This window comes from Urocampus carinirostris, chromosome 20 (genome assembly GCF_059441175.1).
Source record: "Urocampus carinirostris isolate Australia breed hairy pipefish chromosome 20, RoL_Ucar_1.0, whole genome shotgun sequence".
NCBI classification, from domain to species: domain Eukaryota; kingdom Metazoa; phylum Chordata; class Actinopteri; order Syngnathiformes; family Syngnathidae; genus Urocampus; species Urocampus carinirostris.
In genome coordinates, this window is record NC_142368.1 from 27858919 (window position 1) to 27879580 (window position 20662).

The 20662-nt window shown below is 39.7% G+C and overlaps 2 protein-coding genes and 1 pseudogene across 8 annotated transcripts; 1 reads left to right on the top strand and 2 right to left on the bottom strand.

The window, feature by feature from the left end:
* Positions 1-465: 465 nt before the first annotated feature.
* Positions 466-4031, top strand: LOC148346782 (uncharacterized). 6 transcript variants are annotated; one of them, XR_015848217.1, is made up of 8 exons: positions 479-657; positions 944-1004; positions 1234-1401; positions 1461-1519; positions 1605-1697; positions 3243-3335; positions 3425-3531; positions 3660-4031. XR_015848217.1 is itself a non-coding variant. In XM_088324526.1 (7 exons), exons 1-7 carry the CDS (start codon positions 655-657, stop codon positions 3473-3475), a joined length of 525 nt encoding a protein of 174 aa, XP_088180652.1. In that variant the 5' UTR covers positions 473-654; the 3' UTR covers positions 3476-4031. The 6 variants fall into 6 exon arrangements, 4 of the variants coding, with proteins under 4 accessions (XP_088180650.1, XP_088180649.1, XP_088180652.1 ...); XR_015848216.1 differs by having other exon boundaries at positions 472-657; positions 3243-3531; XM_088324526.1 differs by having other exon boundaries at positions 473-657; positions 1608-1697; positions 3425-4031.
* rd3 (retinal degeneration 3, GUCY2D regulator) lies at positions 2794-20069 on the bottom strand. 2 transcript variants are annotated; one of them, XM_088324521.1, is made up of 3 exons: positions 19791-20069; positions 11993-12416; positions 2794-6186 (listed from the first exon to the last, which is right to left on the bottom strand). In XM_088324521.1, exons 2-3 carry the CDS (start codon positions 12283-12285, stop codon positions 5835-5837), a joined length of 645 nt encoding a protein of 214 aa, XP_088180647.1. In that variant the 5' UTR covers positions 12286-12416; positions 19791-20069; the 3' UTR covers positions 2794-5834. The 2 variants fall into 2 exon arrangements, with proteins under 2 accessions (XP_088180647.1, XP_088180648.1); XM_088324522.1 differs by lacking the exon at positions 19791-20069 and adding an exon at positions 19439-19523.
* LOC148346784 (U2 spliceosomal RNA) lies at positions 11022-11154 on the bottom strand (annotated as a pseudogene).
* Positions 20070-20662: the final 593 nt, after the last annotated feature.

A 20662-nucleotide genomic window follows, 5' to 3' on the forward strand; every position in this document is an offset into this window, starting at 1 on the left:
GGTAAGTTATCAGGGGTCAAATATCTATACACATCTGTGGGCATAAGCTATCTGAGCTTTGAAAATGTCGGTTACACACTCGAGAGCTACTTTTAACAATGAAGTCGTCTCTTCGATTATTGATGACTCACCGTTTTCGTAATTCGGAGATTTGGGGAAACGTAAGGAAGCTTAGGACCGAATTACAAGTAGCCAATACTGTACATTAAGGTACACAGCAGTGGTGGCTGGCCGAACTGTCTCCCCGTTTTTGAAAACTAACATTTTTGCGTTTACAAGTCATTCTGACCTTCGGTGGGCATAAGAAGAGTTGAAAATAATTGCAAGTAACGTCCAAAAACAAATCCGTATTCGGCTTTGGCAGGTTTGTTGCTAGCATAACATTGAGACCAGCGCTGACCGGAAACTTCACACCATCCTGAGATTTGTTCCGGAATTACGTCATCGTCTCACGTGCATAGAATTTATTGTCTGGCGGCAGTGGAATAATTCTCGCAGTACACTTCCTTGTTGTGGGGACGTGATGCATTCTGGGATAGAAAATGTCTCCTGTGACTGTTAGCCAATGCTAACCTGGGGAGCTTTTCTGCAAATAAATCTACAGGTTGTTGAATTGTCAATTTGTCATAATTGGTATCACACAGCGCTATTAACATGGTAAGCAACGAATAGCGAATAATGTATGCAAATGCGGTGTTGTTTTTAATTCGTGACACAGTACGTTTATTGAATCATGCTGGTGCAGAAGCAGCTAAATGCATTGTTTATGTTATGTTCTTTCTTGCTATGTTCAGGGATTTCCTGCAAAGAGCTCCACCTTATACTTGTTTAACCAAGTTACATGTCTGTCCTCCTTGGTGTCTCAAAGATAACACTAAATTGACTAAAAGGAAAAACGCGACAATCTTGAAACTAATATGAATTCTCTTTTTTTCTGATCCAGTCAACAAAAGCTGAGTGCAGAGTCTCCAGCTCGAGCTCCAGGACAGAGGACAAAAGCAGAGGCAAGACCTCAATTAATAAAGTATAATGGCAGACAAATATCCGTCCATTCATTTTCCATGCCGCTTATCCTCACTAGGGTCCCATGGGTGCTGGAGCCTAGCCCAGCCATCCCCGCGACCCTACTGAGGATAAGTGGTGCAGATAATGAGTGAATTGAGTAAATAAATAGTAGTTGCAGTATCAAACCCTGATCTTAATTCATTTAGTTATAATTTTCAATGTGCACAGGTAGAGAAAAAAAGAAACGGAAACGTAGTCGTAGTCGATCTTCTTCCTCGTCGTCCTCCTCTTCCAGTTCGTCTTCCGCTTCGACCTCAAGTTCATCATCATCATCATCTTCCTCTGGCTCGTCCTCACACTCATCCAGCAGCAGTCAAAGTAGCTCCAGAAGCAGCGGTGAGTTTAATATTGGGAATTTTTGATTACATCTCAAACGTTCACCGATGTCTCCCTAGACTCCCGGAGTAAATCCAGAAAGCAAACAAAGAAGAGTAAAAGGGACAAACTCCAAAAGGTATTTGTGTATTTTACGATTGATCAATAATGGAAACTGCCTGTTTTTTAATTGTACGCATTTGTTGGTGATTTTGCATACTCAGCAGAAAGAAAAGAAGGAGAAACTACATAAACGTAAAAAGGAGAAGAAATCCAAAGGTGGAGAAGAAAACGCTGGACCTGTTCAGATTTCCAAGGTTGTAAATCAAAGTCAATCATGAATTTTCAAATTAGTATTGCTATTATTCAAATACAGTAGACCCCCGGGATACGGGATTAATCTGTTCTAAGGTGAGGATTGCAAAAGTAACGTATGGTACTTGGCTAATGCCTTCTGAACCCCCTGTACTTGAGTTTTAAACATTACAATAACGAAAAAGTATATTGTAAGTACTACTTATGTGTATATTTGTAAAGACAATTTTAAATGAATATACATGCAATGGACTAAATGAAATGTTTTTACCTTTGGTTTGACGTGACCTGAGCTGGTCAAGTGAAGTAGCAGGTGAATTCAGAAGAGGGATGAGACCGAGGATACAATTTTTGTCATTTTAAACCTTCCGCTAGTGAGGATTTTTACACCCTTGGATACGTCCCCTGCTTTAGCTGATTCTTTATTTGTCATAATTGTCCCAATCGTCGATTGGCTATGGCCGTATTTCTTAGTGAGTGCATTAGTCTGTCTACCTTCTACGGAATTCTTAATAGTAGCAAGCTTTGTTTCCATGTTTTGCGTCTCCCTTTACCACTGCAAGTCTTGGGACCCATATCTATTAAATATAGTGTGAAAAATAAAGTATTGTATTACACAATGCATTGTAGGAGGGAGTTCAGCCAATGGTATATTGATATTGAGTCCCAAATGTAGTGGTTTCCTATGAGTTGTAGCCCCTGGTCATTTTTTTCATGGTTAATGGCTCTGCCATTGCTTAAATACAAGTTCGTCAGGGACAGTTTGTGAGGATTGTTAGCTTCGCTGTAGCAGAAGGCCTGACCTGCAGCCTCACTATTGCTTTCTCTCCCAATGCAGCCTCAGTCGATTCCTGGACCCAATAACAATCTACGGAGCCCCGGGTGGTGATCAGCTGTTTTTTGCGCTCTTCTGACTTTCTGTGGGTTGAGTCAGCTGGGGCCTTTGTCTCCACAAAGTGCTTGAGAAGTGCTTAAATTTGGCCATAAAAAGGTGTACGAACCCCCCTATCCACAAGGAACGATACGTTACATTGATATCAATGGCAATAAAGACAATTAAATTCAAAATTAGAAAGAGTGAAACAGCGATAACCCAAGTAGCGAGGGGTCTCTTTAATGCACAACTCTCTTTTGATCAGGAGTGTATCACCTGAGATCCTGTAAAAACAAATTGATTTACAAACACATTACAAAAACATTTTTCTCTGATTCTGGCACACAAACACACAAAAATGAAGACAGCTAGCAGCTACGACAGTGTTCTTTCCCTCTGTCTTCTAACCAGCGCAAGTACTCTTTAAGGGCTAAACAAATAAACATGACTTGACTTGACTTTTGCCTCCAGCTACGACTGTGACATTACGTGTTATGTTGGCTATGAAAGGGTCTGTAAGGTTTTGGGCAAAACAAAATATTATTTCACTTATTGGGGAGAAATGCCCTAAAGAGGGTCAAGAAAAACGTTTTAAGTCGGGGTCGCCGAATCCCGGGGGTCTACTGTATTTTAAGAAACTGGATCGTAATCACATCTCTGCCCCTTCCCTCAGTACTTAAAAGACAGGAAAAAAGGCAAGAAGTACAGCATGATTTCCGGAAAAAAGATCAAGATGAAAGTAAAGAAGTCCAAAAAGGATAAGCAGGTCATTGCAGTCTCTAAACCGCTTCTTTCTATTCACTCTCAGTCACATGTAGTTTTTCTTGATTTTTATTTATTTATTCATTCCCACAGCGGGACAAAAACCGGGCCGAACTTCTGGAGTTCTTGAACTCGACCTTGTGATCTGCTGAGCGGACCAGTAGCCGACCTCAGGAAGCTCCAAGGGAAATACAGTAAATGTAAATAAAAGACTGATGTACACGATGAGAAACGCCACAGTGCAAAAAGACAAAAATAAATACAAAAAGATAAGCTAAATGTTAGCTTACCTTGGAACTAAATTCAAAATTTTGTTTTATTTTTGCAGAGTTTCTCAATACAATCACTCAGTGAGGGACAATGTGAAGCACAGTGACTGAACCAATTTAAGAAGCAGCGTAATTATACATGTTTGATATTGTTTTGAACGTTAGCTTCACCTGCAAACAAAGGATCCATAATGTCCCATGTTTCTAACTACATAAGGACAATATGGACATATGTCAACAGCTACTTTATTCTTCTATTTCTACATTTATTTAGGCTTTATTGACTAATGGTTGTAATGTTAATGTTATACTGGATAATCAAGTAATGCCATTTTATCCACAGCTGTGTTGTTTTTATGAAGCCATTTGTATTACATTCATTGAGCTGTGTCAATACAGAATAAAACAATAAAATGTCCTAATCCTCCCTATTTCCTATCTGCATGTTATTTGTATTTGTAAAGAAAATATAATGCTTTTAGTCAATTGACCTTGAGTCGGGAAATGTTGTGGGTGGTCATTATGTGCTTTGAAAGAGCAGAGATAGGGGCAAGGAAACATTGAAAGATGTGAAAAATATAAAAAGGTCAGGGATTTGTTTTCATTGAACCAGTTTAATACTTGAAAATTCAGAAAAATATGTAAAACATGTTTAAGAAATTACTTGGTGTGTGTAGTGGTAGATGGCAGCTCCTGCATGCATGTGCCTGATAAGGGCATCTAGCTCTCATTTCCCACACATGAGGGCAGTTTATCGTAAAATAACAATGCTAACCATAAACAATTGATTCTGTTATAAATTTGAGTGACATAGAACTGAACCAACAACACTCAAAGGGACAGAGTGTATTATTTGACCAATAGATGCCACTGTATTGTGTTTTAACCAAAAACAAGTTTTAAAACCACAAGAAAGAATCCAAAGGAAGAAAACTTTGTGACCTAAAGGCACCATTTTTAATCTCTTATTTTTGCCCAGCTTCTTTGAAGATTATGGGTACCCAGAGCCAACAATTATGTCAGCTCTCTCGAGTCAAGGCTTATGTAATGTAAAATAGATACAAATTTCTCGACTTATGAGTATTTTTAAGAATGCCGTTTTATATGATAGTTATTGTGTTTTTGCTTATTATTTAAATAAATCTTGTCATCTCATTTTTCAAATGAATTGAGTTTTTTTACCACTATGTGATAAACAATGCATACTGTCCCTTAATGAGAAAAAAAATAACATTTTCCAAGTTTCCGTTTCAAATAAACATTTTTCAATTTTTCCCATTTGGGTTTTGAATATTGTCAAACATTACGAATCAATGTCAGATGTTTAGCAATCATTGTAAGTTAAACAGATCCTAACCTAGCTTGCATCATTTGTGTAGGCACGCCCCATTCTGTATCTTACCTTTGGGGGGATGTTCTTGTTTTCCCAACTTCAAACACTTTTTTTTTTAATCCAAATTTAATTGGAATATCGATGCCTTAATCAAGGACTGACCGCAACCCCTCTAAACTTTAACAGCAAAAATGCAAATTTTGGTATGTAAACCCATAAAACATGCCTAATCAAAGTTCATGAACATCAATCAAGTCTACTTTTTTGTTCTTCTTTTGGCTAACAAATCCTAAACCTGATAAGTTAAGGCTCAATCCATTTACTTCCCCTTCTTTTTAATTTTCACCTCTACTCTAGCAAAATATGTTCATGATTAGTGTAAGAAAGCCCCAATCCTCTGCAAAGAACAAAATAAGATGAAAGTGAGGGACAAAACCCCCTTTTCACAAAGTCAGCTCAGGAGCGCCCTACATTTTCCCTTGCCACGCCCATTTGGAATTATGGACAAGTTGGATGCAATTGTGTGAGGTATTGAATCAATTATATGTATTTATGTTGTGTGTTATTGGATGTAAATACTTTCAGATAGCGCTGCAATACATAGGAAAGCACAGAGAGGCAGGAGAACTGGTTGTGGTGGGAAATGAACTAGAGTGAAGCGCACTCCTCATCTAGCGGTGTACATATTTCTCTTTCAAGTTAAACACTACAAATATTGTAACCTATTCCAATCTTACTGTTATGAAGTGAGTGGAAAAAAAGATGGAAAGTGATAATGGTGTTAAGCACGGAGTACATTCCCTTTTCCCTCTCTAAATAAGTCGAAGGGGGGAGAGAAAAGAAAAGTTAATGGGATTGAGCCTGAATCTGACCCACATCCTCATGGTCCTTCAACATCCTATCAGATGAGTTTATTACACATTACGCCCTTATATCTGAAGTCCGGCATGCTCCACACTCTCTCCTCCCTCTCCATCCCCCGTTCCACGTCCTCTGATACCGTTTTTAGGCCGCTAAGACAGGCCCCTTCACCGGAAACGGTGCCCGCTAAACTGCCGAAGGGGTTGATCTTTATGCGGGACCTGAAGTTCACCAGGGACACGCTCTTGGCACGTTTGTTGTTCCACTGGCGGGCAAGTCGCTGGGCCTTCTCCTCTTCTTTTAGCTGTTCAGTGGCCTCCAGGAGGACCGAACGGAAGAGGCTAGACACCTCCTGCACCTCCGGTTCGGTTGCTTGAATTGCATCTCGGAACCTGTGTCATAAGGAAAGGTTCACATAATTAACACTACTAACAAGACACCAGGGACTTCTGTGGTAATCGAACCGATTCACAAATTCAGGGTGTCGGGGAAAAAAACTTTGTCAACGTCAGCCTAAAATTCAGATACATAATTTTTCAGTGTGTCCCTTTTTTTTCTTCAAAATAATTTGTCATTTGTTTTCATTTATTTTTACATATTTCCTAACTATACTGCAGGTCTGCAAATTTAGTTTGGCTCTGGGGCCGTATCCAGACATTCTCTTCTGTGGCGGGCCGGATCAACAAAAGAATGACAACTCCAAAATTTTAGCTGTGTATTTCAGTATTAAGCTATATCATTAAGCCTACATTAGTAACCTACCCTACATATTATAATCACAGATGACAAGAGATCTTCACTATTCACACACAGTGGGAAAAAATATCAATTTTTTGGCATTGTATGTGTTAACTGGTTAATTTTAACAGTTGAGTGAATGCAATTTTACACCTGAACCAACGCACCGCACTATACAAACTTAACAGTCTACAAAGAGAGCACTTTTTTATATTGATCTTAAAAATCGTAACTGCTACAAGAAATGACCTAGAGACTTGCTTCTTTTATTGTCATACTCAGAAATTTTATGTCGACCCTGTTAAATCATTCACATGCTGTATACGGTCCGTGGGCCCTGCACTTGACGTGCCTGCCACAGGGTACCGCAGAACCTTGTGTCGCAAGAAACTGTCCAAAATAATCCAATAAATGACAAAATTATCATTATTGGCAAAAAAAATCAACAGTTGTGGAGTATCTTTTCTGTCTTGATGATCAGCATAGTAACTGTGTCATTTATCATACCACTGGGTGGCAGCATATTGCTTACTGATTTTTTCAATTGCATTGACCAGAGAAAATTATTTTGAAAAATAAAGGTTATCTGTACAGCCATGAAACCAGACAATTTGATATGTATTGAAGACATTTTGATAATACTTCTTTTAAATCACATGCTGCATAGGATTTTTATTTTTATTGTAGAAAAAATGCATATATAAATTGCCTGTATGATAAAAACAAACAAAAAAGAAACATTTTGATCATTATTTTTAAGGTATAAAAAAAAATCAGGTCTATTTCATATTATTAATAGTCAAGTAGAGTCAGTTCATGTTTATTTGTATAGCCCTTAATCACAAAGAGTCTCAAAGGGCTACACAGATCAAAGACTATTGCAAACTACAGACTATTATGACACCATCCCCTCATCTAAAACCTACATGAGGGCAAATAATGCACATATTATCAACATAAACCCAGAACCCAGCACCACTCATAATAAAAGGAGACTGTGTAGAGAGAGTCCACTCTTTCAAATTCCTGGGTGTGCACATCTCCAATGACCTCTCCTGGTCTGCAAACACCAGAGCGGTGGTAGGGAAGGCCCAGAAGTGACTCCATTTCCTGAGAGTGCTCAGGGAAAATCATCTGAAACAGCAGCTGCTGGTGTCCCATTACAAAGCCACAGTGGAGAGAATTCTAACATACTGCATTACGGTGTGGCATGCTGGGTGCACAGCAGCAGAAAACGCTTCAAAGGGCCCAGAGAATTGTTGGTTGCTCTTTAACCAGTCTGGAGGACATTGCCTGCTCTCGCTACCTTAGCAGAGCAGAACACATCATCAAGGACTTTTCCCACCCCGGCCACCACCTCTTTGACCTGCTGCCTTCTGGCAGGCGCTACAGCTTAGCATTGTGTCCCGACGGATCACCACCTTATCGTGGTGGGGCACTTTGCGCGTCTCCATGACCCCTAGAGCTATGTCGGCGGGAGTCTCGTACTCCTGGTAGGGTTACCCAAGCCGAACAGGTTGAAAGGTAGAGTCCAGACTAAGAGTGATCCCAAAAGCTGGTGGCGGCACGCTTTGAGGCGGTTTCCTACAGACCTGGATCCCGTTAGCCGCCTGCAGTTGTAGAAAGATGCCGGTCGTCTAGGGTCTCCCTTGCCACTGGAACCATCTTCTTTACAATCACGATAGTGGCGTTGGGGAAAGCGCACCCCTTACGCCACTTTAAAAACCGTCATTGCACAGGTATCCTCTTTTACCTGAGTCTCCGACCACAATCAAGGATCGGACTGTTCAAACATCAGCAGACTCACAAATAAAAGAAGATGGTCATCATCGAATCGATGGACAACCCCAACGAACAGGTCACACAAAACAAAAACAAACAGACTCAGAGACAGTTGCCATTTCCACCCTTAACACACACCGCACAAAAAACAAACTATTGCAAACACACTACCTCATACAGATGTAAAATTGTATTCATTCCTATGCTCACTTTGCACAATGTTGACTATTTTTGCACAATGTTGACTATTTTTGCACTAACGCATATTGCACTAATACGATCCCAAAACTGTATGTAACATCCTACATGCCCACATTTCTTGTGTAAATATTGTGTAAATTATAACCTTTATCTTCCCTTTTCCTTTAATTGTGTAAATTATAACCTTATCTTCTTTGTTCCTTTATCTTCTTTGTTTTCTTTTATCCTCACTGTTAAATGTGAACTTGGGGGGCCACGCCGAATTTCGTTGTCACAATATGTTCAACCCATTTTGTAACAATGACAATAAAGGTATATTCAATTCTATAAAATATAGGTTATTCATATGCTAAATAAAAGAAGTGTGTTTTAAGCTTAAATTTAAACATTTCCACTGAGGTTGCAGGTCGAATCTCAGGGGGAAGAGCATTCCACAGCACCGGGGCCCGAATGGAGAACGTTCTCGAACCTGCGGATCTCTTCTTGGCTCTTGGGATCACTAGTAGACCAGCGTTTTAAGAGCGAAGGCTCTGGACTGGAACATAGGGGGGAATTAAATCTGAAAGGAGGGATCAAGTCCATGCATGTTTTGTATAATACCAACAGAACCTTAAAATCACATCTTAAGCTAACAGGGAGCCAATGCAGGTTAGCTAAAATCGGAGTAATGTGATCAAACTTTCTTGTCTTAGTTAAAAGGCTCCCTGCAGCATTTTGCAGACATGGGACCAAGTCACACATGTGCAAGTCTCAAGTAAGTCTCAAGTCTTCACCTTCAAGTCCCAAGTAAGTCCCAAGTATTTTTTTCTTGGGCAAGTCAAGTCACAAGTCAAGTCCCGAGTCTTAGATTGCCAAGTCCAAGTCAAGTCACAAGTCATAAAAACAGCGACTCGAGTCGACTCGAGTCCAAGTCACTAAGTCTCAAGTCCCCATGTCTGCCATTTTGTACCAGCTGAAGACTCTTGATTTTGTACTTTGGGAGACCGGAAAGTAGGGCATTACAGTAATCGATACAGGAGGTAACAAACGCATGAATTATAATCTCCGCATCCGACTGAGACAGCATATGGCGAATTTTAGCAATATTGCGAAGTTGGAAAAAAGCTAATAATAATATTTATAACAATCATTTGTAAGAATAACACTGGCACATGTGATTGGACCAATATCAGATTTTTTGGGAGGAAAAAAATCAAAATATACCATAAATCTTGGTACCATAAAAGTGAAATGTTTATCATTTAAAATAAAAACAATTGGTCCCAAAATAGGAATTCAAATTTAAATAATGTTTTAATTTTGAGATGCTTAAATTGTGAGGGTTTGTGTCATTTTTAATTCAAAGAGCATTTCAAAGATTCATTTGTTGATTAATCGATTAATCCCTGCCCATAATTTTTTTTACTACAATTTACTTCTGCATCAAGCTATTTGACGTTGCAAATGTACTGCTATATGCAAAATAATCCCAAAAATAACTAGTTAATCCCAATGCATTTCCCCATTAGCCCACTAGATAACAAAATCCCTCACTAATGTTGTGAGCGTCATGAACATCAAGTCAACTTTTTTGAAAACTATTCAAGCCAAGCAAGTGATTCTTCTTATTTAAGGCTCAATTTTATCATTTCCCTTTCCCCTAAATTGTTCAATTTACTCTAGCAAATCAAGTTCATGGATAAGAAAGTCGTAAACCTCTGCAAAGCGTAGAGTAAAGTGGAGGAGTGAGGGACACAACTCCCTTTTCGCCAAGTCAGCTTGGTAGCGCCCTATCTTTTCCCTAGCCACGCGTGGAGGCAGGTAGAAACGAATTACATTTACCCTGTTACATTTACTTGAGAAGGTTTTGGGATATTTTGTACTTCTGGGAGTATTTTTAAATATACCTATACTTTTACTCAAGTAGATTTGTTAAAAAGACAAAGTACTCTTACTCCGCTACATTGTGCTTCATTCAATCCGCTACTTTAGTACGCGCATTCCCCTTTCATTGGTTTTGTTCCGCGTCACCTTAGGGAGCCAGTTTTGCGGCCAAGCGCCGCCTCTTTCTGTTTGTGTCACCTGTCAAGGACCACTAAAGGTAAAAAGAGAAATAACTGCACAGAAATCCAACTTAAACTATATTAATGTGATTTTATTTACTTTAACTTTTCAAAAAGTTGCTTTTTGAAAAAAATCTTCTTTAAATGCATGCTGCGTTTTATTGTTTTTGTTTACCAGATAAGGGGCACCTTTTTTGTCAATTTTTTCCAATCCTCAAAACAAAAATCACATAACAAATTTGATTTCCTAATTGGATTTTATTCATTTTTAAATCAATTATACTGTCTGTAGTTTATGCTTTTATAAGGGGTTTTTAAGGGTTATTGATCTATCTTCGTTATTCATTATCCATTATCCGTTATCGGTCAGTTCATAATACGCTACAAAGCCTAGGAGCCGGGACACTTACTCTCAGCCAAAAGGCCAAGCTAAGGTCCTAGCCCTAAAGCCTTGCTGCGATCATTGCGAATGCACCGTTCCCGGAGGTACTGCAATACCGGGCCGATGCGTGGAGTGGACAGAGCAAGCTCATATTCCATCTCCGAAATGCAAAAATCAAAGATAGTGACTTTAATTTTTTTTTACTCTAAACATATTTGTTTTTTGTTGGTTGGTTCCTTCGTTGGATCCCTTAACGTCTAGGCCCTACACTCTAGGGTCATTGTGGCACCATTTCCTGTAGTGTGTCTTGGGCAAGTACAGCCTGGACGTGCTCATTCTTCTCCAGGCCAACATATGTTTTCACCTGGTCTTAAACTGGGGACTTTTCGCATGTAGGTGAATGTGTTAAACACTACACAAGGGAAACACGTTTAAAAAAGTACTGGGGCTTTAAATGTCCCATCTGTGCTTAATTTATTTCTGATATTATTATTATTTTATTGTTTGTATAAGTACTTTAATTTACCCTGATTGTTTTAATCAATTTTTAAAATAAATGCAATTTATGGTCTATGAATGGACTTTGATTATTTGATGATCTGATTGGTTGTTTAAAAAAAAATCATTAAATAAGATGACGTAACAGTAACTCAGTACTTGAGTATTTTTTTTTCACCAAGTACTTGTTTTACTTTTACTCATGTAATTACTTGGATGACTACTTTTACTTTTACTGACTAACGCTATTCTGAAGTAGCAGTACTTTTACTCAAGGAAACCTTTGGCTACTCTACCCTCTAGCCACGCCCATTTGATATTACTGATCAGGCAACAGCAATCGTGGAATGTCGTAAACCAATTTATTGGGTTTCTGTTGTGTGTTATGGGATGTAACTTTCTACAGAGGGCGCTGCAGGGGATGGAAATGTACAAGAGTGTAGAAGAGGAAGTTGCGGTTAGGAAGAATGAACAAAAGTGAAACGCATTACTTGTCTGGCGTAAGAAGTATTTTTCTAAATTATACTCTATTTGGAATTGAAAAAAACCTCTTACTTGAGTATAACCAATCCGCAGCATGACGGCGGCACCTTGGAGCAGAGGTCCTCCAGGCCCAGCCTTTCTCCGGTACTGATGCTGTAGGTGGATCGAGGTGTGCTAGCCAGCCAGCTGTAGTCCACGCCAGTCTTGAGGCGCCGATACTCGCTCTCTCGCTCTCGTTGCTGCCTCTCGGCCTCTTTCAGCTGCCAGCTCAGCTCCACCATCAGCGTGTCGGTCACCACATCGGCCGGTTCTCTTCGGGGGAGCCGATGCTGGTAGGGCTCGCTCCAGCTGAACCAGGAGGCCATACTGAGGTCCTCTTCAAACGCCCCCCGCTGTGTTCTTTATATTATTTTAGTAGCAATGCCAGAGTGGCTAATTGGGAAGAACAGGAGATATCCCAAAGGTCTGGCTCATGTCAAGGTGAAGTTTGGGCTGGCTGGATGAGAAAAATAATTTAAACATGTATCTGTCACTTTACTTGTAAATTCATTCTCTAGTAAGATATTTGGCCACATTCAGGCTTATCCAAACATAGCACAGGGGTCTGGAACCTATGGCTCACGAGCCATATATGTACAAGAGGCTCGGAGACAAAATAGTATCTTTGCATTTACCTTATCCATTGCTACAAATGAAGTCATTTGTCGCACGTGTGAAGCTGGGACAATACCGACACTTTCGGAAGCTCAGGTCAGTTGAAAGCAGATATGTTACTATCCTAGTTTGCAGTATTTTTTTTACATATTCACAAAATAACTTTGCTTGCACTTTGTTTTGAAACCAGTACTTAGGACAAAAATAACAGTCAAAATTAGCCTCAACACTCTTAAGTAACAGCTGGAGCGACACCAATTATAAGTGGTATATTTAAATTGATATGGGACACAGGCTCTGGCATTATTATTATTTAATAGATCTTATCACGTCATCTAATATCACACAGTCAAATAAAATGGGCCGAAGAATTAGCTTTTGTATGGAAAACATGTTTAGCGGTTTCGTTGAATTTTTTCTTAGAATATACCGTGTGGCTTTCTCAAAAACAAATACAAAAAAATCTTTATATTGTTGCTTTTGTGGCTCTTTGGGCCAAAAAGGTTCCCGACCCTTGGTATAAACCCATAGAGTTTATTGGGAAGGCAAATACAATTTTGATTTCTATTTACTGATACTGTACATATGTAACGGGTGTAATAATAACTTTTGTTTGATTGAAATTCCTGCTGAGATATGTATATAGTTTTGGGTAAGTGTCCTGCAAGGATGAGTCCAACAGTGCCACCTGCTGGTATGGGGTGGGGTTTGGTTTTGGCTTCTGACATGTGACCGGGAGGCGGGGTTTGTTGGCAGTTTTCAGAGGGGACTGCTCCTGGTAAGACACATCTTTTGGTGCGCCACATAAGAAGTTAATTTTGAATATTATAACCACAGCTGACAAATCTCTCAACATGCACAGTAATGTGATTGATGTTGTCAAGCTGTTTGGATTTATTTTCGTTTTGTTTCTGTTTTACTAAAATATTAATTCCCCTTGTAGAGATCAAAGAGATCGAAGCTAGCAGAAAAGCTAATGTTGTGACTCATTCATTTGCAGGTAAATTGTACCCGTTTTTATACTCATTATTGTTCTTATTTCTATTTTCTCATATATATTAAAAAGGATGATGTTGGTTAAAATTCAGACTAAAGAAAAATATGTTGAATTCATTGTAAACGTTAAAAATTCACCATACGATCTTTTGTTAAAAGTATCTTGTTAAAATGGATGTACAAATGTATTTTATGTAAATGGAAAAGAAAGCTCTTTGATATGCTTTGGGGAGATCAAAGCCAGCAGAAAGGCTAATGTTGTGACTCATTCATTTGCAGTAACTGTAATAAAAACCTCATCATCCAGTCCAGCGTGAATGTGGATCTTTGGTGGGACAAGTACACCGCGGTTACACATAGGTAAATGTGTTTTATTCAAAACAGAATGTTTAGATGATTTTCCTTTGATTTAAAAAAGTAAAGTTTTTTTTTGTTGACTTATCAACATACACCCGAATTTCTTTCAGGTCAAGTCAAGTGATAAAAATGCATAATAAGAGCTCGCTGGTGTAAAAGGGGCCCACTCCAGCCCATTCTAGGAGTAACAGAATAGATGTAATCTCTGCATCCATCCATTATCTGCACCGCTTATCCTCGGTAGGGTCGCGTGGGTGCTGGGGCAAATCCCAGCTATCTTCGGGCAGTGGGCCTGAACTGGTTGCCACCCAGTCGCGGGGCACGCAGAGACAGACAACTCACTGACTCATTCACACCTAGGGACCTGACATGTATGTTTCTGGAATGTGGGAGGAAACCGGAATGCCCGGAGGGAACCCACGCAAGCACGGGGAGAACATGCTAACTCCACACAGTAAGGTTTGATACCATGACCTCAGAATTGTGCCGTACATGAGCTAACAATTGCGCTACCGTGCTGCCCACCCCTAAAAACAGTGGTTCTCAATTATCTTCCGTCATGCCCCCCTTGGGAAGAAGAAAAACGGTTTGCAAGATGGCGGATGAATATGTCAGCTCCTTCTCGGTGAGCCATATGTTATGTAAAATAATGAATTCTCGACCTAAGATTATTTTAAAAAAAATGCACATAGTTCATGTACTTTTGCATATGACAGTAAAACCCGGTTAATCCAGATTCAAATGGGCCGTGAAAATTATCTGGATTAGCCGAGTATCTTGGAAGTGGATGTCCTGTATTCTCAGACCCCATGACCTCAAAATGATGTTTAGTAGAAAATACATGATTAGCTCATCTGGTTTTGATTGAACATGAAATGACACGTTTACATTCACACAGATAAAATGAGAATATTAATGAAACGTAAATATTATACATCAACTGATCGAGTCTGGATATACTAAAACCTTCAGTAATAAGTATTTTCATTCTAGAAGATCAAGTCACTGAAAAAAGTATGTAATTTTGGATTTCCTAAAAGCTGTTCCATCAAAATTGTTTCAAGCCTGTCAGTGGTTTCTTCTAATCCACTGCAACTATGGCCGAGACCTTACAACCTGATCCTCTAAAGCGCTGTATAAGCTTCACTGAGTTTGGGAGGGATTATTTCACCTCCCGTTTCTGTACCTTGTTTGTTCTCATCCTCGCTTTCAGAGTCATTTGCAATGGAATCCTGAACCATTTGAATGATTTGCTCATCGGTCAGAACAGCAGAGACCTCAGTGACACTGTCCACGGTGACACACTGATCATAGTATTAAGGAACTGCGTCACCGTAGCTCTGTCGTAGCTGGTCCTGTATGATGCTGAATGCATTTGGATCCTTACTGGATTCTGGTTCAACTGGTGATTCTTCTTGGCTTTGACTCGGCTCAGAGACAAATCCAGCATTTCTATAGCAATTTTTGATAGTCTGTACAGTAACTTTCCTTCGTGCCGATTTTAATGCAATGAGAACATCCAGCAAATCCCATCTGAAAGGTTGTGCTCCTTCCTCTGTTGCGTCCAATCGACGAGATGCCAAGATATATCTGTAGTGGCACTTCAGGTATGCCTGCATCCATGGGCTGTGTATGGCTAGTTGTGTTAGGGGGCAGGAATACAAGTTTGATATTCGTCAATTCCACTTTGGAATGAGCAGGACAGTTGTCTACTATCATCGCAACTTTTCTTTTGTCCAGTCACATGTGCTTGTCGAGATCGTTTAGCCAGCCTTAAAATAGGGTTGAGGTCTTCTTATTGGCATGATATTCCACGGGAGAGCAAAGATATTTGAAACATTGAGTTTTCATACTTTTCCCGATTAAGTAGAAGGGTAATTTTTCGCTACCATCCATGTTTGCGACCACGAGGACGGTAATATGAGATTTAGGCTGTTTGGCAGCGCCCGTGTGTGTCATGGTTTCCATGGCGCTCAATTGGCTGCGCCTGTGTGTCACGGTTGCCATGGTGTCCAATTGGCCCTGCCCGTGTGTGTCACGGTTGCCATGGTGCCCAATTGGCCCCGCCCATGTGGCGCAGCTGCGGCTCATTTAGAGATTGACTTTCTGTTTATATATAGCTCAGCGCTCTCTTGCTTCAGTGTCGGCCCGTCCACGAACTTCTGCCCCACAAGACGTGAGTTCTGCCCTTTTTTCCTGTGATATCTGCAGTCCGGTATTGTTCTCCTTTATTTTTGTACCGTTTAATTTCGGGTTCCAGTTTTGTTTTCCGTTTATTCTTGTCCTGTTGGTTAGTTTCTCCAGTTTTGGTTCCCGTCTAGTTTCTCCTGTTTATTTTTCTTTACCCTGATTCGTTATCGATCTTGTCGGTCTCTGGTGTCCTGTCCTTCCACGCCAGACCGGCTTCCTAACGTGCACGACTCCCGATTTCCCATAAAATAAAAAGCTTGTGTGAGAATGTCACGCGAATGGGTCCTGTATCTGTTCTGGTTCTGACAGCATCATGCTGTAACTGTCCAACAAATACCAGAGCATTATCGGGCAGTAGAAGCCAACATAATCCTGCTTTGTCTGCATTAAAGATATTTCGTGCTTCATACGATGCAAAGAGTTCTTTCAGCTTTCCAGTTTTCCATTCAGTGACAACATTTGTATCTATCCCACCAGATTCTCCTGCTTGTGTAATTCTGGCAATGCCATGACGTTTCTTGAAGCGATCAATCCAATGCACAATTATGGTGCTTTCTGAGTCCAGGTTAATTTCTCTTAAGAACTTGTTGGCCTGCTCCAAGATCATAGCCCCATCCAAACGAAGTTGAGGTTTACACAACCTCTGGCAGAACCATGTAAATAGTGCTTGCTCTACTTCTGGGTGCGAAGAGAGGCGTTTAGATCCCTTCAAAATGTCACCACTTAAGTGCTGACTCTTATCTTATCCGCATTTTTCAGAAAATCTGACAATGTTTGAGGTTTCATGTAAAAATAAGCTGTGATATCTTTCTTCTTCATGCCAGTGTGATCGTTACAGTATTGTATAAACTTTAATTTTTCTTCTAATGTCCGGTCCTCTCGACTCCTCTTCTTCACTGACGCCATGATGTGGCCCTCAGGGTAGTCTCCTTAAGTGTTGATTTGCACAAATAGATCACAACTTGAATCAAAGCACAATGAGCTAGAGTCAATCAGTAATAACCAGGAATACGTCCCACGAAGACAAACGCATAGAGAAATTTGTTTGTCTATGGACAAGGATGGCTTTATACTTTCCGGGAGAGTTGCATCATCCAGCCTCAGGTCGAGAATTTTCCGGAAAGAAGACGTCAAAGACGACATTCCGGGGATGTAGCGTCAAAGATTGTAATGGGCTAATGTCAATAGGAGATTGATCCGGAAAAGGCATGGCAAAATGCATAAGAACGGATCAAAATGATTAGGAATTTGATCTGGAAATACCCAAAACCCGGATTTTTAAATACTGAATATGCATAGATCTTTCGTAAGAAATACATTTCACATCATCCGGACAAAACTTTTTATCCAGATTTTGAGAAGATCCAGATAAACCGAATCCGTATTAACCGGGGTTTACTGTATTGAAAACAATATTGTCTTTTTACGACTAGGGGGTGTTAAATAATACACAAGGTACCTGAGTTGGACTCCCCTAACATTATTTTTCACTGTTAGGTACTCCAAGTATTTTTTAATTAAAAGTTGTAATTTATTCCACTGATAGATCATGTTGATGCCCTCATGTTGGTTCTAGATCAGATGACAGGAAATTGATTCAGGACTTTGTCCGATGGAGCGACGCAAACCACCTGCACCTTAACACCACCAAGACCAGAGAGATGGTGGTGGACTTCAGGAGAACCAGAACTCACCCGATTCCTGTAACCATCAAGGGAGAATGTGTAGAATGTGTCCAGACCTACAAATACCTGGGTGTGCAGCTGGACAACAAACTGGACTGGACTGCCAACACAGAAGCTCTATGTAGGAAAGGGCAAAGCCGACTTTACTTCCTCAGAAGGCTGGCCTCCTTCAACATCTGCAAAAAGCTCCTGAAAATATTCTATGAGACAGTAGTGGCAAGCGCCCTCTTCTATGCGGCAGCGTGTTGGGGAGGCAGCGTCAAGAAGAAGGATGCCTCTCGTCTCAATAAACTGGCTAGGAAAGCGAGCTCTGTTGTGGGCAAAGAGCTGGACAGCCTAACAACAGTAGCTGAGAGACGAGCACTGAAAAAGCTGAGGTCAATCATGGACAATCCATCGCATCCACTACACAGCATTATCTCCAGACAGAAGAGCAGTTTCAGCGACAGACTGCTGTCACTGTCTTGTACTACGGACAGACTGAAGAGATCTTTTCTTCCTCATGCCATGAGGCTCTTTAACTCCACCCGGCAGAGTAAAGGCCCACATTAAACCACACCACATACATTGGATATTACCGAATCTTACTGCAATATGTATTCTGTGTAGCACTATTTAGTTACTCTATATAACACGCTACAGTGGGCATTTGCACGTCACACTGGGTATTTGTATATTGTATTCTTTTGGCTTTATTATTGTACTGGTCTCAGCTCAGGGATGCTGCTGGAAATGTGAATTTCCCTTAGGGGATGAATAAAGTATCTATCTATCTATCTATCTATCTAATAGTCTGAAAAAAATAGTCTGTGTAATAACCTGTGAAGACCCTTGAGACTCTTTGTGACTAAGGGCTATACAAATAAAAATGACTTGACTTGACTAGATACTTAATCTCAATTTAATGAAAAAATAAGACGGATAAATGGTAACACAAATGGAAATATAGGTCGGATTGCTTCATTGTGCTAAACTGTACTAGTAAGCTAACGATAAAGTAATAGCATCTCTGATTTATTCGCTCTTCAAATGATTGTTGTAAGCAAAATATTCAAAAACCAGGACTCAACATAAAACCAAAGAGGCAAATTTTTAAATCTACGGTGCGAGTTAATCTGAATGTTTTCAAATCAAAACATAATACAATTCAATTGTCTTCATTGTCATTGATGGCAATGTAGTGCGACATCTTATGCAATGATTAGACATGGCACTCCATTACAAACATGTAATAAAAACTTTCGAGAAAAAAAAGATTAAAAACTGTCACTAAATAATCAAATATATTTACAATTTAGTGCTCATAGACTGGTCTAAGTTATAATAATAGTGCAATTAAAAAAATAGTACATCATAACACTTCTGTAATGAAAAGCAGTGCAATAACATTTAGCAGCAACAAAAATGATTAAGTAAGTGGCAATATATGTTTAAATTCAAACCAAACACAATTGGTCCTAAAATTCAAAAGACCATTAAATAACGTAAATATACTGTATACTGAGACACTGAATAATATTATTATATTATTATATTATTATTAATCCAAATGTGATTAGAATGTCCAATTGTCTTCATATTAAAAATGGAGTTTAATCATAACATATTGCCAAATGGCCTTGAATCTAGTGCTTACCTCCGCCCATGTACAGACACAACAACACGCTGTTTTGTAACTGTCCTCGCTTTAATCCCAGTTAATCTGGTCACACGATGATTCGTGACCCAAAATATTCTGTGTCTAACCTTGTGTTGCTTTTTTAATTATACTAGCCAGCTTTTCTCTCCTTTATTTTGAGTGGGTCGAACGGATAAAATATTTTAGTGAATTACAGTATTTCCAAGTGATACTGAATAATACGATTTACAAGAGTTTTTCACTCTTCATCCCACAGTTTAATTTATGCAATTTATATGCATTTTTAAAGCTTTACAAGTGTTTGCATCAAATTCAATAGAATTCATTGATAATTGAATATAAATCTTACCTTTTTATTTCCTGGAAAGTTTTCAGAAGCCCCACCAGTTTCCCTCCAATAAAGAAAGACAAATGATCTAAAGCGTTAATCCGACGTTGTGAGAAGCGCATCTGACATGCTATGAGTCCTGATTCTCTACCTTTCTTTCCCTCTCTCTATTCTCTCCAGCTCTCTGCATCCTTTCCCCTCCTCCTCCACATCTTCCCTGGAGCCTCCCCTGGCCTGCCCTTACTTGTTGTGTCAGTTGGGTGGCCCCAGCGAGAGATCCAGGCCCCTGATGAACAAGTGCATTTTATTTATTTTTGTCATCCAGCTATTCTCTGTTGCTATAGCAACCAGCCTAAGCCTATTTGTCCACATCTGAGATGGCGATGAAGAGGAAGATAAGGAGCAATAAAGAGGAGGGGGTTAGTCAAAAGAGAATGTAGCGCTTGATCAAAGAGGCGAGGGGTCTCACGGATGCTAATTAGCAACCCCGACCCCTGGCAGCTTTGGCGTTATTATGGGATGCCTTGTGGCGAAAAAAAAATAGAGATTTAGTTTAGCATGTAGGCGTGCGAGACTGCAGCTTGAACTGTGAACTCACAACACAATTTACAGTTAAGAAAAATGCTATTTATAGAATACAATAGCTGTGCAAACCTGAATGGTAGCTGTAAATTGAGAGAGGGAGGGAGATGAATTGATGTGTTTTTTAATTTCTTTTTAGTTTACAGAAAATCTTGAATTTGATTTTTTTTTATCCGCAAAGGTGGGGTGCGAAGTTTGCGGTGTCCTCAAAAATTTTTTAATTAAACATTTTTAGCCATAAGTGCCTGCAGTCCTTCTTTTATGCAAAAGATGGCAGGTTTACTCCAGTCCCCTTCACTTTCCCCAGGTGT

Coding starts and splice junctions, on each gene's coding strand:
- LOC148346782 (XM_088324523.1), top strand. Junction 1,520..1,604: donor AAAGGGACAAACTCCAAAAG/GTATTTGTGTAT, acceptor TTGCATACTCAG/CAGAAAGAAAAGAAGGAGAA. Junction 1,698..3,242: donor GACCTGTTCAGATTTCCAAG/GTTGTAAATCAA, acceptor CCCTTCCCTCAG/TACTTAAAAGACAGGAAAAA.
- rd3 (XM_088324521.1), bottom strand. CDS start 12,285: ATGGCCTCCTGGTTCAGCTGGAGCGAGCCCTACCAGCATCGGCTCCCC. Junction 6,187..11,992: donor TGCGGATTGGTTATACTCAA/GTAAGAGGTTTT, acceptor CTTATGACACAG/GTTCCGAGATGCAATTCAAG.